At 39.5% G+C, this 25,435-nt stretch overlaps 2 protein-coding genes across 11 annotated transcripts in view; one reads left to right on the forward strand and one right to left on the reverse strand.

Moving 5' to 3' along the window:
• The window catches only part of tjp2a (tight junction protein 2a (zona occludens 2)), a 38,166-nt gene extending 32,845 nt beyond the window's left edge, over nt 1-5,321 (forward strand). For 7 of the 9 annotated variants that reach the window (XM_087791019.1, XM_087791018.1, XM_087791012.1 and 4 more), the window contains 7 exons: nt 1,007-1,107; nt 1,176-1,400; nt 2,623-2,727; nt 2,804-3,013; nt 4,386-4,463; nt 4,566-4,651; nt 4,724-5,321. In XM_087791019.1, coding sequence (XP_087647145.1) covers nt 1,007-1,107; nt 1,176-1,400; nt 2,623-2,727; nt 2,804-3,013; nt 4,386-4,463; nt 4,566-4,651; nt 4,724-4,880 — 962 coding nt within the window. In that variant the 3' untranslated portion in view covers nt 4,881-5,321. The remainder of the gene's footprint in view (nt 1-1,006; nt 1,108-1,175; nt 1,401-2,622; nt 2,728-2,803; nt 3,014-4,385; nt 4,464-4,565; nt 4,652-4,723) is intronic. The other 2 variants (XM_087791014.1, XM_087791021.1) reach the window with 1 other exon arrangement.
• Nucleotides 5,322-7,041: 1,720 nt separating this feature from the next.
• Nucleotides 7,042-25,433, reverse strand: LOC148079449 (uncharacterized). 2 transcript variants are annotated; one of them, XM_087791022.1, is made up of 13 exons: nt 25,203-25,433; nt 18,347-19,956; nt 16,121-16,393; nt 15,147-15,186; nt 14,916-15,061; nt 12,286-12,318; nt 12,105-12,194; nt 10,968-11,162; nt 10,712-10,891; nt 8,828-9,040; nt 8,628-8,747; nt 8,421-8,561; nt 7,042-7,447 (listed from the first exon to the last, which is right to left on the reverse strand). In XM_087791022.1, the coding sequence occupies exons 2-13, from the start codon at nt 19,928-19,930 to the stop codon at nt 7,376-7,378; spliced, it is 3,087 nt and encodes a 1,028-aa protein (XP_087647148.1). In that variant the 5' UTR covers nt 19,931-19,956; nt 25,203-25,433; the 3' UTR covers nt 7,042-7,375. The 2 variants fall into 2 exon arrangements, with proteins under 2 accessions (XP_087647148.1, XP_087647149.1); XM_087791023.1 differs by lacking the exon at nt 12,286-12,318.
• Between the last annotated feature and the right edge of the window lie 2 nt (nt 25,434-25,435).

Here is a 25,435-nt window from a genome sequence, read left to right on the forward strand (position 1 = left end):
AATAAACTTTCTACATGCAATATTTATTAATTTGTAGCCTTTTAAATTCAATATAAAAATGGCACCAGCCAATAGCTTTGCTTTGGTTTCTCTACGATGAATTGACATGCCAGTGCTTCCACCTCGTCATGTGACTGCTGTGTGTCTCATGATTGGTTGAGAGCTCGATCAAGTAGCTCGGTGCTCTTTTGTTATTGTCTGGTCGTACTATTATACCAACATTTTTATATTGAATTTAAAGGCTACAAATTCAAAATGACTACATATAGAAATTTAATTTTTGAATTATTGGAATCAGAATATCAAACTTTATGTGTAAAAAATATGAAATTTCATTTGGTTATTAATTTTTAAAAATTAAATGACTAAGAACTTATTGAATGTAACCATTAAAAATACATTTCATTGCTTAAAAACAACCTGCCTGTAAAACAGTTAAAAGAGACAACATTAGAAAAGGAACGATGGAAAACTAGACGTTGAAGGAGAACAGTTAAGACAAATTGAGCCTCAGAAGAATAAAAATACTTAAATCTGACATCTACTTGTATGTAAATATATTTATATATATATATATATATATATATAATATATATATTGGCCTAAATCTTCTACCTTTGAAAACAATTTGGTCCATTTTGTGAGTGAGTTTTAAAACCCCTGGTTTAATTGGGGGAAAGGCCAAAAAACAATTTTATTATCATGTAAGTCACTAAATGGATCAATAATTCTTTATTTTTTTCAATTTTATATGTTTGAAGTGACAAAATTGTATTGTAATTGTATATATTGTAGCTGTTGTGCTAGAACTGAGCAGCTTAGATGGACCTGCTGAGACACAGTTGAGAAACAAAACTCTAATAATCCAAATACAACTAACTAAAATAATGTTGCGTTCAGCGCTCCCATTTACTCACTCCCTCTCAGTGAACTCATCATCGCAGTTGTAGCGACTCATCGGTGCTTCATGTCAGCGTTCATTGACTCGTCCTCTCTCTCTTCGTAGCGTCGATCGACCTGAACTCGTCCAACGACGGCTGGTACGGCAGCGTGAAGGATTCCATCCGCGAGCAGCAGGAGCGAGCGGTGTGGGTGTGCGAGGGCAAGGTGGGCGACACACACCGGCGCCGGAGGCCAGAGGTAGTTTAAAAAAATCAACACGTGTTTATGTGCAGCTGGACGGCTCTGAAGAGGACCTGGACCTCCACGACGACCGCATGTCCTACCTGTCCACCATGAGCGCCGACTACCTGAGCATGGACAGTCGACTGACCAGCGACTACGACGACACGGCGGACGAGGGCGGAGCTTACACCGACAACGAGCTGGACGAGACTCTGGACGAGATTCAACCCGTGTCGGCCATCAGTCGCTCGTCGGAACCGGTGCTGCCCGACGAGGTGTGTGACTCCAAACACACTGATGTGTGTGTAGTAAACCCTCCTCTGTATGTGTGCGTTTGTTTGTGTGTCGCTCTATTGTGTGTTTTTCTGTTGTGTGTGTGTGTGTCCGTCTTGTGTTTGTGAGCGTCTTGTGTCTCCTGTTTTTGCATGTGTGTGTATATGTTTATTGTCTGTGCATGTCTTGTTGTCTTGTGTGTTTATCTGTTTTGTGTGTCTTATGGGTGTGTGTATAATGTGTATTTGTCTTATGTGTGTATTCGTCTTGTGTGTGTCTTGTGTTTGTGTCTTATGTGGTGCGTGTGTGTTTCTTTTGTGGTCCATGTGCATTTTTATTTTTGTTGTGTGTATCTTGTGCTTCTATGTCTGTGTTGTGTTTGTGTCTGTGTTATGTCTTGTGTGTGTTATGTGTGTCTGTATCTTGTTTGTATTGTGTGTGTGTGCATCCTGTGTGGGGTGTGTGTAACATGTTTTTGTGTTTCTGTGTTGTGCGTGTCTTTATCTTGTATATCTTGTGTGGTGTGTGTCAATTGTTTGTGTGGTGCTTGTGTGTGTGTGCGTCCTGTGTGGTGTGCATGTCACATGTTTTTGTGTTTCTGTGTTGTGTGTCTGTATTTTTCTGGTCTGTGTCATTTGTTTCTGTGTTTCTGTGTTGTGTGTGTCTTAATCGTGAATATCTTGTGTGGTGTGTGTCATTTGTTTGTGGGGTGCTTTTGTGTATCTTGTGTGTTTCTGTGTGTGTGCTTCCTGTGTGGTGTGTGTGTCACGTGTTTCTGTGTTGTGTGTCTGTATCTTGTTTGTATTGTGTGTGTCTGTGCGTCCTGTGTGGTGTGTGTGCCACGTGTTTTTGTGTTTCTGTGTTGTGTGTGTCTGTATTTTTCTGGTCTGTGTCATTTGTTTGTGTGTTTCTATATTGTGCGTATCTTTATCTTTTATATCTTGTGTGGTGTGTGTCATTTGTTTGTGTGGCGCTTGTGTGTATCGTGTGTGTTTCTGTGTTGTGCGTGTCTTTATCTTGTATATCTTGTGTGGTGTGTGTCATTTGTTTGTGTGGCGCTTGTGTGTATCTTGTGTGTTTCTGTGTTGTTCGTGTCTTTATCTTGTATATCTTGTGTGGTGTGTGTCATTTGTTTGTGTGTATCTTGTTTGTTTCTGTGTTGTGTGTGTCTATATCTTGTATATCTTGTGTGTGTCATGTGTCATGTATTGTGTGTGTGTGTAGCGGCAGCACCCTCTACCCCGGACTCGTATGAGGAGGTCAGGCAGCAGAGAGAAGCTGAACCGAGAGCCTAGCCCCCCCCCTACCTTTGTCCCTGAACCCCCCAAGGTCAGACCCCACCGTCCCCCCCACATAGACACCTTCATATCACCAGAACCCTCCTCTTAATGATGTCGTCGCACAGGTCCGGACCCAGACGAGGACGGACTCGTCGCGCAGCTACGACTCTCACTCCAGCAGCACCATCAGCAGCATCGACGCGGTGGGCGGCAACAGACCGGCCCCCCCGCCCGTGGCCTCCAAGCCCCACCCCAGGACCCTGAGCGCCCCGACCGAGGAGCACGGCGCGACCCCGGAGCAGGACGACCCCGCCAACAAGTCCTTCCTGGGCAAGGTCACGATCACTCACCCGACTTGTCATTTCTGACCACGACTTGCTTCCGGAATCAAACTCACAACCTCTTCTTCACTATCTTGTCTATGGCTTCTAATGTGACCCATCAGAGCGAGCAGGTAACTGGTCATGTGACCCTCTCACCTGCACCTGTGACTCATCGTCATCCTCACCCGTGGTCACACCTTGAATGAAAAACTCTTTGTTCCACAAGATTCTTGTAAAAGGAGTGAAAGTTCTGGAAGTATCGTGACATCAGAGGATTGAACATTTAAAAATATATATATATTTATTATTCCATTAAAAATATTATCAAAATTAATGATAGTTTGTTATTCTTATTCCAATCATTCAAAATTATTTTTTCTACATTCAATATTTTTGAATTCATAGCCTTTTAAGTTCAATATAAAATGTTATAATAATACGATCAGACAATACATGATGAATTTTCATGCCAGTACTTCTGTGTCGTCATGTGATCGTCTGTGTGTCTCGTGATTGGCTGAAAGTTCCATCACTATACCAACCTTTTTATATTGAATTTAAAAGACTACAAATTCAAAGATGTACCATTTAGAAAATGTATTTTTGAATTTTGGGTTTTAGAATATCAAATATATATTATAAAAATAATTCATTTTGAAAATGTTCGACTTTTATTTATTTATTTTTTAAAGAAATCAACCTTTTAATATAGAAATTATTTAATTAAATGATTCATAAAATACATTTTAATTCTTAAAAATCAACATTTTCAATTCATGACGTAATGTTTTTTAAAATTACGTTTTATTTTATGGAGATTTAATTAAAAAAATGCTTTTTAAACACTTTTTGTTTCTTAAAACGTCTTTTGTGATGCATAAAAATAGACAAATTTAAAGGGAGAAAACAAAAAAAATGCTTAAAAAAGTTGTATTCGTAGTTGAACTAGTGATCAATAATATCAAAAAATACAAAAAGTGTGAACTGAGGAAAGTTGTTGCCTTTTCAATTCAATATAAAAATGTGTTTTAATATTTTTATATTGAATTAAAAAGGTTATGAATAAACAAATATAATGTATAGAACATTTATTTTTGAGTTATTGTTATAAGAATATCAAAATCTATGTGTAAAATAAATGTAACTCATTTTTAAAACATTTTTTTTTATTATTTAATTCCACCTCAATATAGAATCGACTTAATTAAACGATAATTTAATCTGTAAAAAAAAAAGCACTGGTTCAATATTCTGACGTCTGACATACTTCCGGTCATCCAACCTTCCTGGTCGGCGCGGAGTCGACCCATGACCCCCTCATGAATCGCCAATCGTGGCCGTGACGGTCGACGCCGGCGCTAAACGACGTTTGTTGAACTTCCAGATCAAAGCGTTCGAGAAGATGGACCACTTGGCTCGAGCCCAGCGTCTGCTGGAGCTGCAGGAAGCTGAGAACGCCAGAGTGAGTTGTTGTTGTTTCGCGTGTTCCCGCACCTCGGCATGCTGGGTAAACGCTTGATCTCCGCTGACATAACTGGGGCTTCTCTTCTCCCCCCCCGCGCAGCTGGAAATCGCCCAGAAACATCCCGACATCTACGCCGTCCCGGTCAAGATGCCCAAACCCAACCTGAACCGTCCTCAGCCCATCGGGTGAGATTCTCTCCTCCTCCTCCGCCGACGACGACTTAAATCTCCGCTCACTCTTTCTTTTCTTTCCTTCAGATCCAGCTCCAACCCGGAACCGCAGGCCCCGGCCCGGCAGCAGTACCAGGACCCCCGGGGGCACGAGGACGACGAGATCGAGTACCGCCGGCAGCTGCAGGACCAGAACAAACGAGGCTACTACAACCCGCAGAAGTACAAGGACACTGAGTTATAGTGACGTCGTCACCGACTCTTCTCTGGCTCTCTGGACCCGCCGAGGAACTGGACCGTGACCGTGAGGAGTCAGGAGGAGGAGGTCCAACCATATAAAGTCCTGGATGCTGCAGAAAACCATCGCAAAACCACGTTGAAAAAGTAGTTACTTGTTATTAACCGGAGCGTCGTGATCTCAAGTGTTTTCTAAACCGCACTGTGTCAGGAGTGTTGAACATGTGACCACTTTTGTATCCGAGTCTTCGACTGTGTAGAACGTCCACCACTTTTGTGACAATCGTTTGTTCTTTTTTTTATATATATATAAATATAAGAAATGCTCACCTGTATCTCAACCGACAATCAGTGGTTTTTAAAAATGTACGTTTGTGTTTTTTTTTTTCCCTCTTTTTTTAACTCCTAAAACACTCACTGAAACTACAATAAATGCAATTTTTCAAGATGTTCTCTCGTCTTTCATGCGTTTGAAGATCAACTAAAGTCAAACTCTCTTGATTCACACGTTTCAAATGTTGAATCTTCTTTCTCCAAGATGCAGCTAATCTCTCATTATAACCATGTTTTCAAACCTTTTTTGAAAACATGTTTTTCTCTTTGTTTTGATTTGACTTCTTCTGACTTAAGTTTTGTGCCTCATCTCCTACAAATTTTATTTGAACCATTCAAACTTTTATTGATTTGGCTCATTCCTGGAATGTTCTAGTTTTCTTTTATCTCTTTAACTCTTTCTTCTCTTCCTCTTTCTACCCTCTACCCTTTTTCCCCCTCATTTACTTGAATGATAAAACTCTTCAACTTGTGTTTCAACTCCATCCACTTTGACCTTTATTCATCTATTCACACCTGGAAACTGTATTCACCTTAAAATCACTTTTGTCTTCTTACAACTACTAATAATACTACTATACTTGTACTACTCATTCTACTACTAATCTTACTGCTGCTTTTACTAATTCTACTAGGACTTCTACTTCTACTACAAATTCTACTACTACTTCTATATCTAATTCTACAACTACTTTAACTAATACTACTTCTTCTCCCACTACTTATACTTATACTAACAATTCTTATACTACTACTTATTATTCTACTACAACTACTACTTCTTCTACTCCCTCTACTACTACTTCTACTACAAAATCTACTTTTTCTTCTTCTCAACCTTTTTCAATTTATTTCAACGCTTTCACATCAGTCTTTCTTCTTTTTGCCATCATTTCAACTGTTTTCACAAATTTCTACTTTAAATACTAATAAAACACTTTTAAACATTTCTGTTTACAGAGTCAGCATTCAAACTGCATTTTCTTCTGGAAATGCAAATGTTGTAGTTATTTTACTTCTTCTGACCTAAACTTTGTGCCAATTTTGTAGTTAATTAATAAAGTTCTCCCCGTCTGAAGTCTCGGCGAAGGAGAGGTTACGATGTCTAGGCTTTTATATGATCTCAGGGGCCAAATTATACACTGTGACTGTTATGAGGGGCTTTTGTGTATATTGGTCAAACTTTAAAAAACAAAAGCCCCAAAAAATGGAAAATGTGTGTATTTTCCATTTGTATTTATATACAAACAGTTTATAAATACTCCATATCTGCGCAAATTACCTGGGCGAGGGGCAAGACATATTTGCAGAAAAGCACAAAGAAAATAATGGTTAAAAGTCCTTAAAATAAAAAGTTGTGTTTGGAGTTCATTCAATAATAAATACAATTGTTTGCTGTCACTATCTACATGTATCAGTTCTACTCTGACATCATGACGGCTGTACAAACACAGTCAAAAGTGCGGGGTGTCAAAATATTGTTACAGTTAATGCAGTACACAGAATAAAATGTATATTTACCAAACTTTCTTCAGCAGGAAGAACTAAGTCTGATTGACAGTTAGTTGAAGTTGAAAATCTTATTTTTGGTTTAATTAAACTTTATATATATATATATATATATATATATATATACATCACTTTATCAGCTACTGAGAACTCTTCTGTTGCCTCCACTGTCACATTCTTCTTGTTCTTCATTCCAGGTTTTATAAGTTGCCTTTTTTCTTTCTTTTCTTCCTACTACACATCTGGAAACTAAATACTTTGGCTAAAAACTCTGCTATTTTACCAAATGTTAAACCGAAAAATGAAGCCAAAATGAAAAAACAAGCCCAACTTGACCTTCACTTTATTCAGGATCACTCATGCAGCTTATTTCTTGTTGCCGTGGCAACGTCTAGGTCCAAACGTTTAAAGTTACATTCAAATATTGTAGCTATTTTGACGAGACTATAATAACAGTGAGTTACCGAGCGGTGCCGAACAAACCCTCAGCTGGTCTTTGGTCCGAAACATCACCAGCATCTGCTGCAACAACTACAGAGAAGTGGGTTTGTACAGTTTAAGGCCACAGAGGGCAGCAGCGGGTGTAGCCGGGTGAGTTCGGGGGGGAGGGTTGAGGGTGGGTGTGTGTGTGGGGGGGTGAGGGGGTCGGGGAGGGGGGTCTCAGATGTAGACGGGCTGCTCCTGTGCGGTCAGCAGACGGTACATGGCGGCAGGCATGGTCTTCATGTGGATCTGGAAGAAAGAATTTCACTTGCAATTACAGTTCTTGGCCAGAAGATGGTGCTGCACGTTTACTTTTTCTGTTACGCTGTTAAATAAATGATCAGAATCAGAAACAGCTTTTGTCAACACAGGGTTGAAATTATGAAAATGAAAATGAAAAATGTTTGAATCATAGACAGCAATGGAGTAAAACTTTTTAGTTTAAAGAGTTTAGAATGAGTGTTTAAAGAAGACTTTAAATTTAAATGTTATTTAAGATATTTACCGGCTGTTAAAATAACATCAAGATTCTGTTCTGGATTTTTGAAAAACACAAGTAATTGCGACGAAAACAACTGAAGTGTAATTCCTTGGTTCTCTGGGATCCATTATTGCAGACTATTGTGTCCTGCTAATGTTAAGGTAAATATAAATATGGTTTTAAAAGGACATGTATTCCTACAATGGATTAGCACCAACAAATATCCATTTAAATTTCCTTTTTTTTTAACTAAAATGTTAATTAATTTCATTATTCAAATGATCTTCTGATGGTATTCATCTGTTATTTTAAATTTAATGAGAATTTATTGAATACAAATTTTCATTTTCATTAGACAGTTTTACAGTTTTGAAGTTTAAAGTTTATTACAAAAGCAGTGTTTCTTTAATCAACACTACAAACAGTAAACAGTTGGATTTATTTACCCTTTTTTCTTTTTCTAATGTTATAAAAACTTTTGCTTTAACCACATTGTTAAGTGAATAAGTTGTATCTTATACTTGCTAGCTTTACTAGTACAAAACAATGTTAGCGTTAGTTTATCTTTTGTTTATTATTTAATTAATATAAATTATTAAGATCTAAAAATAAATAAACAAATATTTTAATTGAGGATAATTCTATGACATGATTATATTAGGTTCTAAATCTTGTTGAATATTTTTCCAGGTCAGAAAAGTTCAGAGAAAACTGTCTGAACGATCATCTTCTTGACCGTACCTCGCCCATGGCGTTGGACAGGATCTGGACGATCTTCTCGTGCGCCGTCGCCACCACGCTCTGACCGTTGATCTCGATGATGCGATGGCCGACGCGGACGCCGCCTCGCTCCGCGATGCCGCCTCTCATGAGGCTGCAGATCTGCACGGACGCACGGAGAGGTTGAGGACGACGAAGACTCGCTACCGCAAGATCGAAAATACCCACAATGCCGTTCTGCACGCTGAAGCCCAGCTGGTACCGCAGATCCGGCCTGCGGATGAGCACCATGGTGACGGGGGGGCACCTCACGATATTCATCTTGATCCTGGACTGAGACTTGAGACCCTGGTGTGGACAGAAGACAGACGTCAGACGACAGACGTCAGATGGCGGCGGCGAGAGACGAGAGACTTGTTCCGTCGTACCTTGATGATGCTCTGGCAGGTGGTGAGCGGGAGGCCCACCAGGCTGGTCCCGTTGATGGTCATGATCTGGTCCCCGATGTTGAGTCGCCCCGACTTCTCGGCGGGGCCGCCGTGCATGAGGCTGGCGATGATGACGGTCGGGAGGATGGACCCCCAGCCCGACTCCACGATGACGACCCCCAGCATTTCACCTTTCTGCTTCTCGATGTAAACCTGCAGCAGAGCGTCGACAACTTTGACCTTTTACCTCCCGTTTCTATGTCGGCTATTTCTAAGGGGCCACATTAGAGGGTTAGGACTAGGGTTAGGGTCAGGGTCAGGGTTAGGGTAAGGGTAAGGGTTAGGGTTAGGGTTAGGGTTAGGGTTATAGGCTCTGACAATTTTGAGGGCCCGTCAAAAGATTAAAAAAAAAGAGATGAAAAGATAAGAGAAAAAGATGGGAAACTAAAAAAGGAAGAATAAATGGAAGAAAGAAGACAAATTAAAGAAAGAAAGAATAGATATAATTAAAAATTATAAATAAAAGAAGGGGGAAATAAAGAATTATGAAATTATTTAATGAAGTAAATCTTCTTTGTTTTACTTGTATATATTTTGTTGGGATTTTACTAAAATAAATACTATACAAATCATAATATAATTGAATGTTTTGAGGTTTAATCACGATAAACCACCAATTAAACTAAGGAAACAAAGAACTAGTTACAATAAAAAACTTATATTCCTAAATATTCCTGGGCCGAACTGTTCATGTCTAACTTAGGAAGTATAAGTGTCATCTGAATATTTAATGATTAAATTTAACATTTTAAATGTTGATTTATTGAAACTTTTTTTAATAATCAAGTTTCTTTGGAATAATTAAATTCACTTATATACATATATCGAAACATTGATTTCTTTTTTTTTTTAAACTATTGAATTAAAAAAAATCAATGAATTTAAAAGGCTATAAATTAAAATGTATTTCATTTATAAAATGTATTTTTTAATTATTGGATCTAGAATATTAAACTCTATGTGTACTTTTTTTTTTTAATTCATTTTGACAATATTCGTAGCCTTCTAAAGTAAATATAAAAATGTTGGCACTATAATAACAACATCTTTATATTGAATTTAAAAGGCTATTAATCAAGAAATATACAATTTAGAAAAGTTATTTTTTAATTATTAGAATATCAAACATAATGTGTGGAAACAAGTTCATTCACTTTAAAAATATATTCGATTTTTAAAATTCAATTGCTAAAGAAAAATCCACATTTCAATATAAAAAATATGTATTATTTTATTAATTTATGAATCAATTAGTAAAATGTATTATAAAAATAAATGTAATTCCTAAAAACAAACATTTAATATATTGAATTCAAACATTAATGTTCTGATGGCACTGATATTATTTAAAACAAGTTTACTAAAAGTATTTAAAGCTCTGGGTCGTTTCCCTCGAGCCTCTAGTTTGACGCATGTTTACCAGAGAAGATGAATTTCAATTCAATTCAATTCAATTTTATTTAAAGTGTCTTATCATAACAAAGTTATCTCAAGACACTATACAGTTGAAATAAGACTACAGTTGATTAAGGAAAAATAGATCCCAGCAATTCAACAAAGAGCAAGAAACAAAACACTGTACAGTGAGCTATGGCGAGGAAAAACTTCCTTTTAGAAGGCAGAAACCTCGAGCGGAACCAGACTCATTGTTGACGGCCTGCCGCTTTGACCGGCTGGGAGGAAGGATGGGGGGGTAGACAGATGGATAAGGAGAGGAGTGAGGGAGGATATAGTGAGAGAAAAGAGGAGAGTGTAGGAGGGTCCATGGGGGTGCTGGAGAGAACTCGGGATCTGATGAAGAAACCAATGATTTCCAGGACTTACATCCCTGCAGTTCTCTGACTTGGAGAAGTGGATGAGGTCGTCGTTGTACATGTCCTGAGTGTTGAGCAGGTCGCTGTACTCGCGCTGACTCAGGTCCTGCGGGTCGATGCCGTTGGCCCTCAGGAACTCCTGGTAGGCCACGCTGAAGGACTGACCGATGGACTGCGCGATGAGTTGCGCCTGAAGGGGGCGCCGACAAGTTAAAGGGTCCAAAAAAAAACACAAAAAAACAAGTGCTGACGAGCGTTCGACTCACGTCCTCCGACTCGAAGACGTGACAGATCATCCTGTAGAGGCGCCGGTCGTCCTGGCCGCTCTCCTCCGGCGTCTCCTCCAGGTTCTCCTGGGCGCTGCGGGACCGAACCATCTTGCCTCGGGCCATCAGGACCACCATGTTGCCGATGTCCGCGATGTAGGAGATGGTCCTCAGAGGAAGGTCCATGAGCGACTCCTGGTGGAGGCCAGAGAGAAGACATGAGCAACAAGTCCACGCCAGGGACGTGTATTGACAAAAACGACACGATGCAATTTTTAACGATATATTTGATACTGTAGTAACACTTGTAGTATTGTCGAGTACTTGACTCTGGTGTTGCAGAATTTACAGACTACATGACTCTTAATGAAGTCGTAACTACTTTCATTTCTTTTGAAACCAAAATATGTACGAACATCAGCTTTAAAAGTTGCTGGAGTCGACTGTATCCTCTTGTCCTCAGTCACCGCTGGGATTTAGCAGTGTTTCATTGTTTCTTAAGCTGTGTAGAACCTAATGACTGCTGCCATCTAGTGGCCAAAAGTTTAATTGAAACACAAAAATGAACAAACCCTGTGAAATGTCGCATGATTTAAGTAAATTAAAAATGTTAAATATTAAATACACACTTGACTCTGGTGTTGTAGAATTTACAGACCACATGACTCTTGACGAAGTCGTAACTGCTTTCATTGGTTTTGAAACCAAAATTTTCAACCAAAACATTAACTTTAAAACTGCTGGAAACCACTGTATCCCCTCGTCCTCAGACAGTGCCAGGATCTATCAGGATTTTGATTTTTCATTTATCTGAGGAGGATGTAACGTATGCTGACATCTAGTGGCCGGAAGTTTTAATTGCAACATAGAAACGAATTTTTTTTAGTTTTACATAAAAAGAAAAAAAAGAAAAATTATTGTATTGTATACACACTTTAATGAAACATAAACCATAAAAAAATACTATAATAAAAAACAAAATATGATTTTAAAAACAAAGAAACAAAACAAAAAATTAAACAGTGCTGTCAGACGATGATACCGTATTGTGAAAAAATCGCGATATATTATGTATCGATATTTTCTCACACCCCCAGTCAACACACACACACACGTCTGCTAAACTGAAAACATTACCTGAGTGTCGGCGTTCAGCACCTTGATCCTCTGCGTGGACATGAACAGATCCACCTCGGCCGTGGGCGGACCCTCGCCCTCGTCCCTCTGCTGGAGAGAAAAAATGGCGGGCGAAGTGAAGTTAAAAAAAACAAAAACAAACAAGAAAAGCGTCTTGAACGAGCAAAAAACAAAGCGTCACCTTCTTCTTGTTCTTCGCCTGTTTCTGAGCCGCCTGCACAGAGAAGACGTGAACGAGTGAGAGTCCTGATCCCAGACGCGTCGCCAGGGACCAGGAGGACGTGTTGACGGCGCGAGTGCGACCGAGGACAGCGATGGCGTCCGTCAATCAACGGCTGACAGACACGAGCTGCCGCCGGTCTTTTTTTAAGCAAACTTCATCTCAACTCGGCTACAGCGGTGTGACACCAAGAACCCGGTGGGAAGGAGATGTGGAAGAATTTTGGGGGGAAGGTCACGTGATAATAATAGTTCTTAGAAAACCATCAGAGGAAGCTGAGGAGGCCAATACATTATGACCACTGATGATCAGGAGGCCCTTGGCAATTATTGACGTGTTCTGGAATTGACAGGCTGGTTTCAAATGGTTTAAATTAAAGGTTTTTTTTAAATAGCAGATGATGTCACTCAAACCCTTGCAGGAGCCAAGGTCACAAGTTCCAACACAATTATGTTTTTATGGCATTTGTATTTTTAAAATAAATATTTTTTTAATTTGTAGAAACAGAGCTAAAAGTGATCGCTTCTATTGATGTATATCACAATATTGAATGTTTAGAATGTAACATTTCAAATGCAGGATCTGGATTTGAATCATTGAAAGGTTTTGATTGAAAGGTTGAATTTGTTTTAATTAAAAATGTAATTTAATTATTTTTATATTAAAAGGTTGAATTTGTTTTTATTGAAAATTGAATTCATCATTCACATCATTTGTATAATTAAAAGGTTGGATTCGTTTTTTTTTCGTTTTAAATACAAATAATACGAATAAATATTAGTAAATAATGTAAATAAAAATTTGTTTTGAATTATTTGATTTAAAAAACTCAAACGAGAACCAAGTACTTCACCAAAACTTCAGCCAATCATGGTGGCACAATTATACAACATTTTTATATTGAATTTATAAAGCTTTGAATTAAAAATTAGTGGATTCAGGTATTTTATTTTTTAATTATTTGAGTAAGAAATTCAAAATCTGAGTAAAAAAAATGTGTAAAAATGTTTTTTTTTTAAATATAATAATACAAAATAATTATTTATACATTTAATTATTTAAAGAAAAAAATCAACCTTTCAACATACAAATTATTGTATTCAATTACTAAGAAAGGAAATAAAATGCTTACAAAACATTAAAATAATTTCAAACATTTGAAATATTAAATTCAACCATAAAGTATAATGATTTACTTCCATATAACTAATACAGATTAGCTAAGCTAGTTGATAGCAATGCTATTTTTAAGCATTTTGAATATTTATTCCAATAAAATGATTTCCAAATGAAATTAAAAACCTATTATTTTATTTATTTTATTTAAGAGGGTGAAACATGTAATTCTGGTCCATAAAATATGACAACAATTATATTGAAAAAAAATATTATCTTATGCTCACATTTATTCACCTTTAAACATGACATGTAAAGAGTATTAAACTTCTCAACTGAAATCCTCCAATAAATGCCTGGAAAACCTTCACTCGTCTCGAGGACAATCACGAACCTTGAGATAACTCGACACCAACACAGTCATAATAAAACTGTTTTGTAAGAAAAGCAAATATTAAACATGTTCATTAGAGAAAGTTAGTTCAGTGTCAGTAACATGTTTTAAAGTAAGTTTCATAAGTAGAGAAAGAAAGAGCAAGTGAGTAACAAATGCGTCTTTTTCTTTGTCCTTCTTCAACCTCGACTCAGTCTCTGCCCTGGAACTGTCACTCAATTCTTTTTTCGAGTTTATAACTCAAGAGTTTGTACTAATCCAACCTCTGGACTTATTCATGCAGCTCCAACATTCTTATGCTCCGCTTGTCTAACAGCCTCTGACAGGTCGACTCAAACCCCGGTCGCACTCGCCGCTCCTTAAGGGTCTCGGCTTCGACTGGATCTTCGAGTCTGAGGCGTTGTTGCTCGTTTTCTCCGGTCGTGATCCTTGTTTATACGTGTGGGATTCATGGACCTGATCCATGGAGCAAGTGTTTACCTGATGCTACCATGAATCTCTCGTGGAAGTATCAGATTATTTAATGGTTGAATTTAACGTTTTAACGTTTATTTATAATTTAATTTAAAAAAAATTAAAAATATTTTTTAAATAAATGAATGTATTTACAAAGAGAGTTTGATTTTCCAATTCAAATAATCAAAAAACAAATGACCTAAATTCATTTGTAGCCTTTTAACTTCAATATACAAACGTTGGTTAAATAGTACCACCAGAAAATACTACAATTTAAAAGAATACGAATGAAAAAATATGAATTATTATTATTTATTGGAACTACAATATCAAACTCTATTTGTAAAATGAATCATGGATTTCAAAGTGTTCGAGTTTTAAAAACTAAATTACATGTATAAAAAAAATTAACCCTTGTGTTATCTCAGGGTCAAAGGTCAAGTTGACCCAAACACATTTGTTTCCAGGCCTTTGGGTCAACTTGACCCTGAGTATAAAAACAACAACATTTCAAATGTTAAATTTAACCATTCAATATTGTCATAGCACTGATACATGTACCGCTGCAGGACATTTTATACTGTAGACATGGCTAACATGGTGTTCTGTGACGGGCGCGGCTCACCCTGACTCTGCTCATGGCCTCCTGAGCCTGCTGCATGCGGGCGCTCTTGCTGGGCGTCCTCTCCGACAGCAGGTGAGTGCAGCCCAGGTACGAGGCCGCGAAGATGATGCCGTCGATCAGGTCGTCGGGGTCACATGGTCCTGGAACTGCAACGGGCAAGTTAGACACATACACACTTAAATAACCTTCAGTAATTAAGACATTTTTATACAAAACAGAGAATCTACTTGCCATCAACAAAGGTGGGAAATGGTGGAAGAGCTCTGCGGAGCTGAGTCAGGACACAAGAGAACAAATCTTATCAGGTCGAGTGAAACTCTATCAGTAAAAACATTTATATCAGATATACATCAGAAAATGTCTATTGCCAGAAATAAAAAAATAAAAAAACAGGATGTATTTTTGTGTTGTTGTGTAAAAACATGATAATGTCAAATGAATTATATTAAAAAAAAGATCAGTCAAATAAAACAAGATCAGAGACTTTTAAACTAAAGTGAAAAGTAAATAATTTAACAATAAGTTACAATGATTAAAGTCAAAAGAATACAATAAAATAAAATAATTTCGATAAAACCTTATTAATTAATGCAAACGTTAAGGTGAAATTATTATTTTTTACGTTGAACCCTAAAAAACAGCCAAAAGGTTGACCCTTGTCTTATCTCTGGGTCAGGGTGACCCGGTGGCCCGGAAACAAATGTGTTTGTGGTATCCCTTGTATTGTCTCTGAGTCAAGATGAACGACCTTCACCACTGGATATGTATTTATGGAAGCCAGGGAGGTCGTTCACCTTGACCCAGAGACAACACAAGGGATACAGCAAACACATTTGTTTCCGGGGCCACCGGTTCACCTTGACCCAGAGACAACACAAGGGATACCACAAACGCATTTGTTTACAGGCCAAGTATTATTATGATTCAAGTATTATTTTATCACATAGATTCTTTGTGGTAAAACACAAAAATTGTACCATTATGAAAGAAACAAGTTATTTTCTTGACTCTCTCACAGGTCATGAAGGTAACAGTGCAGACATTATACTTTCTATAGATTTAAAAACTATATTATTTAGTCGGTGTTTAAAGCTCCTGTGACCTCAAACCTCTGACTAGGTGGACTGTATTCGAACCCCCAGGCCCTGAGTTTGATCGATCAATCCTGAGATGATCCTGTGAAGATCTCCTGGTGGTCCTCTCACCTCCTGGACGGTCAGCTGGGGCCCCGGAGACTGAAGCTGCTGCTGCTGCTGAGGCGGCGACTGCTGCTGATGTTGTCTCTGTGGATTCCCCGCCTGTGCGGGAGGTTGTCGGGTCGAGTCCCTCTGCTGCTGCGACGAGTGCGGCTGTTGGTGGTGGTGGCTCTGCCGGTGGTGCGTTCGAGGGGCTCTGGAGGACTCGGCCTTGGAAGGTGCGGCGGAGTGCTGCCTCGGGGCCGGAGCACCGCGGGACTCGGACTTGGACTGGAGAGTAGCCTTGAGTCCAGGGTTAGGAAAGACGGAGTGTTTACAACTTTAAACTTAGAACATCAACAGATTTTAATAGAACGATGGTAGACATATATTTATTTATTATTAACTTTATTATTACCTCTGGAAATCTCCTTCGGGAAAACAATGACACAAGGGCCTCATTAGATTGTGCTCTTGTTACTATCTTGAAGTGTCGTTGTGTGTCTATGTTCGATTTATTTTTGTTTCCGTGTTGCGGTGCAGTGTGTTTCTGTCTCAGTGTCGAGTGTGTTTTTTGTGTTGGGGTGGTGTTTTTAGTTTTTTTGTGGAGTAGTCAGTGTGTATGTTTTCTTTTTTATAATTCCTCTGGGGTGCGTTTTCCGTGTTTGTGTTGGGGTTGTCTGTGTTTTCTTTTTCTGGGGTAGTGTGTTTCTGTTTTCGTGGGGTTGTGTATTTTTTTTCAGTGTTTGAGTGGTGTGTTTCTGTATTGGGGTGGTGTGTGTGTTCCATTTTTTGAGTTGTTTGAGTGTGTATATGTGTTTTATTGTGGTGTTGGGTTTCTGTTTATGTATTGGGGTGGTGTGTGTTTCTTTTTGTGTTTGGGTGTTGTATTTGTTTTTCTGTATTGTGTTTCTGTTTATATGTTGTGTGTTTTATTTTCAGTGTTTAAGTGGCGTGTTTCAGTTTTTATTTAATGGGGTAGTGTGTGTGTCTCCTTTTTGTGTTGAGTTGGTGTGTTTGTGTTTAAGTATTGTGGTGTTGGGTTTCTGTTTATGTATTGGGGTGATGTGTGTGTTCTTTTTTGTTTTTCGGTGGTGTATTTGTGTTTTTCAGTTTTTTGGGGAGTAGTCAGTGTGTATGTTTTCTTTTTTATAATTCCTCTGGGGTGCGTTTTCCGTGTTCGTGTTGGGGTTGTCTGTGTTTTTTTTCTGGGGTAGTGTGTTTCTGTTTTCGTGTGGTTGTGTTTTTTTTGTCAGTGTTTCTGTTTTTTTTATTGAGGTAGTGTGTGCGTATCCTGTGTTTCTCTGGGTGATGTGTGTGTTTCTTTTTGTGTTCAGTTGGTGTGTTAGTGTTTTGGTGTTGTGTTTCTGTATTGGGGTGGTGTTTGTGTTCCTTTTCTGTGTTTTAGTATTGGGGTGTTGGGTTTCTGTTTATGTATTGGGGTGATTTGTGTGTTTATTTTTGTGTTTGGGTGGTGTATTTGTGTTTTAGTATTGTGGTGTTTCTGTTTCAATGTTGTGTGTGTTTTTTTTCAGTGTTTAAATGGTATATTTCTGGAGTTTTTTATTGGGGTAGTGTGTGCGTCTCCTTTTTGTGTTCAGTTGGTGTGTTTGTGTTTTGATGTTGTGTTTCTGTATTGGGGTGGTGTATGTGTACTCCTTTTTGTGTTTGGGGGATGTATATGTGTTTTGTTGTTGGGTTGTTGGGTTTCTGTTTATGTATTGGGGTGGTGTGTGTGTTCTTTTTTGTGTTTGGGTGGTGTATTTGTGTTTTAGTATTTGAGTGTTGGGTTTCTGTTTCTGTATTGGGGTGGTGTGTGTGTTCTTTTTTGTGTTTGGGTGGTGTATTTGTGTTTTAGTATTTGAGTGTTGGGTTTCTGTTTCTGTATTGGGGTGGTGTGTGTGCTCCTTTTTGTGTTTGGTTGGTTTGTTTGTGTTTTAGTACTGGGGTGTTGTGTTTCTGTGGTGGGGTGAGGTGTGTGCAACTATTTTGTGTTTAAGTGTGTGTTCCTTTCTTTTGTTTTGTTATATGGCATGGAAGTCTATGTTCGTAACACATTCATGAGTGTTGTTAGCCGTTCACTCATTTGGAAACAATACTTCATGAAGCTTCATCAACACACCACTAGATAAAGGCCTCGATGTATTGATCCTTCAGAAATACAACTTCTGCTCAGTATAAAAAACAACCAGTTGTACCAGGACTACACAGAGACACACTCTGGCTAAGGAATCCACCAAAAATGTTGACACTTACATTGACTTCTCTGCACTGCGAGACGTCCTCGTCATCCGTCGGACTGTCGTCCTGACGCATCACCCAGATGGGTTCGGCGATGTGGTCCGGCGTGTAAGGCGAGCGCACCGCCTTCGTCTTGACCTCCTCGATGGCCTCCCGGATGTCCCGGATCACCAGACTTATGGCGTCCCCCGATCCCTTCCCTTGTCCCGGAAGACTCGACTCCTCCTGCGGCTCACTGACCGTACCCTTGTTGTTGTCGGCGGCGTCTTTCGTCGGCGCCGGTTTCTTATGGATCGGGCTCTGATCGGCGCTCTCGCCGTCTCCGTCCGACTGGGCGTCGTAGTGGTGCAGCCGACTGCCCACGGACCGGCTCATGGGGGAGTGCAGAGACCGCGGCCTCGGAGCGTAACCGGAGCTCTTGACGGGCGGCGCTGGCTGGACCGCCGGCACCGCGAAGGAGTCCTCCTCCTCCGTCTCGGACTTCAGAGCGGACTCCGGGTACGACGTTCTGAGAGGTTCTGGGAAACTATTGGGATGCGCCTTTGGAAGAGGATGCACGTCTTCGACCGGACCCAGGTACGACTTCTGGTGGGACTCGGTGTAGAACTCTGCATAGGTCTTGGGGTAATACTCGGAGGACGGGGAAGGCCGCGGCGGGGCGCTCGACTCGGAGGACCCCTCTTCGTCGTCGTCGTCGTCGTCCGGCAGCAGGTCGTGGTCGGGCAGGGGGCTCAGGTCGGCGTCCTCGCTGAAGTGGTCGTACTGGGGGAACTGCTGCGAGTCCGGCGAGGACGGGGGGGTGGGCGACTGGAGCGGAGGAGGGCTGTGAAGAGGTCCGTCCATGCTGAGCGAGCCGGCGCTCTCCGTGTCGGAGCAGAGGTCGGTGATCTCGCTCTCCTGAGAAGCCGCATCCTGCGCCTCCTCTTTCAGGGACGACGTTTCTACCACTGCTTCTTCTTCTGGCGGATCCTCTTCGGTCTCTTTTTTGGGCTCCTCCTCACACTTCACCTCCTCCTCCTCCTCCTCAGGTGGGGTGTACGTGGACAGGTGGCTCGGGGGGACCACGGCCACGGGGGTCTGATGCGGAGGAGCCACTTCCTGTAAGTGTTCTTCAAAGGAGTCGTCGCTGGCTTGTCGCGGCACGTCCGGACTTCCAGGCGGCTTGTCCGAGTCCAGGGACGCCTCCTGTCTGGCTCTGACGGGCAGCTTCTGATGGTGGCTCCTGGCCCTGTTGTTTCGATCTCCATGACAGCGGTAGCGCGTGACAGCAGGACGTGGGTGCTGGACGGGCACCGACTCGGCGCCTGCACAAGCCGCCTCTTGATCCCGCCTCGGTCCGCCGTGCTGCTGCTGCCGCCGCCTGTGCCTGGACGGAGCGCCGGCCGGAGCGTCGCGATGGTTGAGGGGTTGATGTTGATGATGATGATGATGTGGGTTCGGTTCCCCGTCCTGATTGTGAAGCTGACACGGCCTCCAGGACCGACGGGCCGCCGGAGGCTCCCCCGGACTCGTGCCGTTTTGCTGCCGACTCCTCTGAGGGCCGGAGACCGCCTTTTGCTTCTCGTCCCCGGGGGTCTCCCCCGGATTCTTCTGGCTCATGGTTGAAGGTTCACAGCAACTTCTCTCTGAGAAACAAAGAAATAGAAAGTCACTTCACTTTGAGAGTTTATATATATTTTTAATCCTTTTACGACCAAATCTGACCGTTCTGTACGGACCCTAGGGCTAGTGTGTGAGTTTTTGTTTTGTGGTTGTTTTTGTTTCGTGTTTTTCATTCTTGTTTTTGGGTTACTGTGTCGTTTTTATCATTTTTATTTTTGGTTGTTTTGTTATTATGTTTTTGTGTTTGACAGATTTGTGTTTCTATGTTGGTGTTGGAGTGGTGTGTGCCTTCCTGTTGTTGTGTTAGGGCTAGTGTGTGTGTTTTGGTTTTATGGTAGTTTGTGTGTGTTTTTCATTCTTGTTTTTGGGCTATTGTGTAGTTTTTATAATTTTTATTTTTGGTTGTTTTGTTATTATGTTTTTGGTGTGAGTGGTGTGTGTGTTTCATTTTTGGGGTAGTGTGTCCTTTTAATTATTTGTATTTATTGTTTTATTGTTGTTCTGTTTTTTAGTGTGGTCTGTTTTTTGTTTTTATGTTGGAGTGGTGTGTGTATTCCTGTTTTTGTGTTAGGGCAAGTGTGTGTGTTTTTGTTTTGTGGTAGTGTATCGTTTTAATCATTTCTATTTATTGTTTTATTGTTCTGTTTTTGGTGTGGTTTGTTTTTTGTTTTTATGTTGGAGTGGTGTGTGTGTGTGTTTCATTTTTGTGGTAATGTGTTGTTTTTTGGGGATGGTTTAGTGATTGGTTTGTAGATGGTATTCGTGGATGTTTTCTTATCTGATTGATGAATCTGATAACATTCATTTAATACGGTAGACATTTTGACCAGGAACATAAAATGGATGTCAAAGTTAAGTTAAGGTTCATGAAGTTATGATCATGACTTCATAACCGCCTCAACCTTAATCCCTTTAATCCTCACCTAAACCCTAGACCTAACCCTAACTCTATAACAAAAATAAACTCATTAAATCAGACATTTCCACCTCCATTAACCAATTTATAAACACAGTAATATGTTCATACCCAGTTCTGTAAAACCCTAACCCTAAGACTGACCCTAACTCTTAACTATAACTGTAACATAATTAAGTTTGACATCAGATTAATTGCATAATCTCAGGTGATAATTGGAACGACGAGCTCTTCCGAGACGCCGCGGTGCGACGGGCGCTCGCCACAATCATCTTGAATTAATCCCCGCCATTGATGGTCGAAGCGCTCGAGTCTGCAGCCAATCGCGGGGCATCAGGGCACAGCTGGATGTTGCTACGAGATGAGCTTAAGAAAAGGTCAAAGAGAAGACGCCGGAACATTTCAGATAAGAGCCGCCAGATAGAGATGGATGCAGTGCTGATCTGAATAATAAACGCTCCGGTCGCGTCGGAAGGTCAACTCGGAACGTTATCCAATGTGATGAGACTATCAGAGCGACTATCAGTCATCCGCTGACCCACGCTTGACACCGGTGGACACCATGTCGCTGCTTATGGAGAGCAAGCATGTGGCTACAGGGTGTGATGAACGACCCTCTACAGGTTTAGATTTTTGTATAAATAGCAAAGACGTTAGCAACGATAAACACTAGAAAATTTATTCAACCGATATTATTGCTGTACCTTTATTTTATCTGCAGAACTAGGTTGTTTTTTTTAGCATTTGAAATACCATGGATCGCAATCAGCTGTTTAACCATACGAGATAGATGCTTAACAACATACGCAACACAGGCGACAAGGTTGCTAACAAACTCACAGATACAGCAACAGTATAACAGCAATAATATAACCTTCTAACTAGAAGTAACTAGTGACGACTTACATCAACGATAACACGGCAAATAACACACGAGTCGTGTTACAAAATGAATATGAATATACAAAATTCTGGATGATTAAGATAACCTGGATCCAATCTTTTTCTGAATATTGATTTAAAAATTTGAGATTATCTTTATTACTGAACATATATTTAAATGGTGATTTAATAAAAAAAAAAATAATGACTCACTCACTCTGTTTTACTCTATCTTTTAGCCTTAGAAGTCGAAACGATACCGAGCTGCCAGTCATATTGTCACCCCTCAAGTTCAAATAAAATTAATTAAAAATTAACAATCATTTTATAGTTCTTATATTGTTTACAGTTCAAAAAAGAGTTCTTATATATACATATATATATAATAATTCGATATATTTATTTATTTATTTAACATGCAATAATTTAAACCGTGTTCATTTTTGTGTTACAATTACACTTCTGGCCTGTAGATGGCAGCAGTCATTACGCAGCTATAGGAACGATGAAATCCTGCGAGATACCAGCGATGACTGAGGACGAGAGTATACAGCAGCGTGTAGCTGTTTCGACATACTTTCAAAACAAATAAAGCAGTTACGAATTCATCAAGAGTCTTATGGTCTGTAAATAATAGAACGCCAGAGTCAAGTACTCGACAATACTACAAATATTGTATATTCTTGTTCCTACAGTATTGTAATATGTGGGGAATTATCATACCGGTGCTTCTGTATCGCCAGATTCTTAACAGTACACCCTCCTACTTTTTAGTACCCTCCATGTGATCATCGGCACATTTGGATATATCTAGTAGTTTTTTTCTGGGTACCCCAGATCATGTCAACCTAAAATGGGTAGAAAAACTTGAGGTGTTAACTCACAATCTATGGACCTGTAGATTATAAATTGAGATTCATTCTGACATGTACAAGAGCAGATCCTGTGGTAGTTTGTTTTCTTTAATGAAGTCAGTATTAGACACACTGTCATGGTCACGAGTTCATCTGCACAGAATCCATCAATGATTCTGTTCTCTGACCACCGAGTCCAGCTGTCAATTTGTCGAAAAAGCTGCTTCGCTGTCATACTTGATGTTTTCGGGGTGGGAGGCAAAGGTCCCAGGAGGAGGCTGGATTGTGTCACAGATGGCTCGGCAGCACAGCAGCGTGTCTGAGGCGCCGTGAGCCGAGTGCTGCATTTCCATCTGTCCGGCTGCAGTGAAAGCTGCAGGCGGAGGATTTGCTAAACCATTAACTCCCTAATCTTGAACTGACAAACACACATTGACAACAAGACACGTGCCACTTGTGTGTAAACGTATTGACAAGAGATGTATTGTTCTGACTTAAATTATGAAAACAATACAACGTAGAAGTCAATGTGTCTGACTGGTACGTAGTATAATGTACTGTCACGACATCAGTATCTGTTGAGAAATATTTTAATTGAACAAAGAATTTGCTTAAAAGATTTAAATTAAATAAATATATTCTCTATTAAGGACAGAAAAAAATGAAGATAGCTCTTTTTGGCTAAATTATAATTAATTTAATACACGGATACATTTGTTATATATTCCCTCTTATCAGTGGTTATACCAGGGGTGGACAATTAAGATTCTGTGAATGTTGTTAGGGGCCGTCAAACAAAAAGAAAGACGAAAAAATCCCTAAAAAAAAATGACATGCGTCATTAGGCCATGTCATTTATTAAGCTAAATAAGCTGCAATTTTTCTTTCTTGTATATATGAGGGTTTTTTACAAATCATTTCTTCAATTAACTTAAAAAAAATGTTTTGAGGTATTAATATATACTCAAAAAATTACACACAAAAAGGTGGGAAGTGTTATGTAACAATGTAAATAAATAATAAATACAAAATACATTTGTTAATGCATTAGAAACGTTGGGCCGAACTTTGCCCAAGTCTGGGTTATACAGTAAACATCATCTGATTTTGGGCAGTAAATCACAATAATTTATTAATGCAAATCTATATTTTTTTCCTGTTTATTTCAGGTTCTATTCAGGTTGATTTTCATGAATATATCACTAAATGTTGAGATAATACAATGCATGGATGTTTACATACTTTGCGTCTCACTAACCATGATGCATCTGGATGAACCCTTATTAAAAAGTCATTAGCTAATATTGCCAGAAGCTAGTTTTCCTCTGATCATTAGGCGCAAAGACTTCAGCATTCACTTAAAAAATGTGTCACGTTCCTATTAGAAATGTGAAATGCTGTCTTTGGATTTATTATTATTCGAGGTCATTCTATTGGTGTTTTCTGTCGGTGGGCTGATGAAGCTTCATGAAGCCTCATTTTCAGAACACACTAGATGTGCAATATGTGGTTTTGAGCAGCTATTCTAGTGGAAAAGTATTATTACATTATGATAATTTAAAGCCAAGAGTATCATCTGCGTGGCTCTTAAAATTAAGCCTTTTTTTTATCAGCCCTTCCTAGAAGTCAAAAATATGACAAGGATATATAGACTTTTCCAAAACAATTTATCAACATACTGTAGTAATATGTGTATACCCAGTGCTGTAAAATATATATTTCAATGAAAACATCTAATCTTTTTATTATTTATTATTTATTATTGCATTTTAAACATTATTGAGGTTCATTATTCATTTTATCAAGTGCTACTTTATTTTTTGTCAAACATAAAAAGCAGTTTTGCGATTTACTGTCATTGCTGTGTGCATGAGTTACACACACACACAAAAATATATCTTATCCCACTTAAATTCCTTTCCTCCTTCTCATCATCCATCAATCATTGCTTCTCTGGGATGGAGTTTGTGTGCATGTAACTAAATTAAAGAGAAGATAAATATTGTTTTCTGCTTTATTGACATTGGAGTCCCAGGTTTGGATGGTCGCAGGCGGCAGATGGCGATTGCAAACGTCAGATTGAATGTTCCTCGGTCGCCTCATATGATACCCCATCAACACTATTAATCCCTTGTCTCTATTTCATACTTAATCCAATACTGCTTAGAGACATGGAGGGAATTACAAAAAAACTCCATCTTATGAGCCTTGTGTGTTTGACTCGGGATTTACTACATTTTCAAAAATAGATTCATTTACAGTCGGGATTTAACTTAATAATAATAATAAGGATGTTGATTCATACAAACAAAACAAAAAAATGGTATCGTGTTTATATGTAAATACAAGCAGTCCCGGGCTCTTATTTTGAAAGGCAGCTTCCTGTCGAAAATTAGAAAACGTAAGGAGATGTCAAAATAATTCATATTGATCATTATTACGTGTGATTCCTAATCATTTCATCTACTATTTCCTTTTTTTTAAATAAATTCATATTAAAATTGACAGCGGACTGAATGTCAAACGCGAAAGTACAACAACACCCTGAAGGTGAGAACATGTCGTTGAATATATATCTCGTTATTCGACATTAATAAATAAATAAACAACATTAAACCTGTGGTAACGCGTCGCTCGGAAGCTCCTTCAGCGAGGATTCATGTCCGATCATCTCGACACCTGCACGTCCACATCACCCTGGTCGTCGTCGTCGTGGCCGCGGCGGCTCCTCCGGGCATCCTGGTCCTGGTCTGGGCTCGGCTGGCGTCCTTGGTTCGGTACGTCCGTCGGAGAGAACATGGATCTACCGGGGATCTGAGCCCCTCCGGAACCGTGACATCAGAGCGGATT

Source organism: Callionymus lyra, chromosome 5, assembly GCF_982586985.1.
Source record: "Callionymus lyra chromosome 5, fCalLyr1.hap1.1, whole genome shotgun sequence".
NCBI lineage: Eukaryota > Metazoa > Chordata > Actinopteri > Syngnathiformes > Callionymidae > Callionymus > Callionymus lyra.

What these genes read in the sequence shown, in the direction of transcription:
- LOC148079449 (XM_087791022.1), bottom strand. Translation starts at nt 19,930, where the DNA reads ATGAGCCAGAAGAATCCGGGGGAGACCCCCGGGGACGAGAAGCAAAAG. An exon ending in AGGCCATGAGCAGAGTCAGG is followed by an intron (nt 12,319 to 14,915) that starts GTGAGCCGCGCC and finishes TTCTCTGTGCAG; the next exon opens with GCGGCTCAGAAACAGGCGAA. An exon ending in AGTCAGAGAACTGCAGGGAT is followed by an intron (nt 9,041 to 10,711) that starts GTAAGTCCTGGA and finishes GCTCTGCTGCAG; the next exon opens with GTTTACATCGAGAAGCAGAA.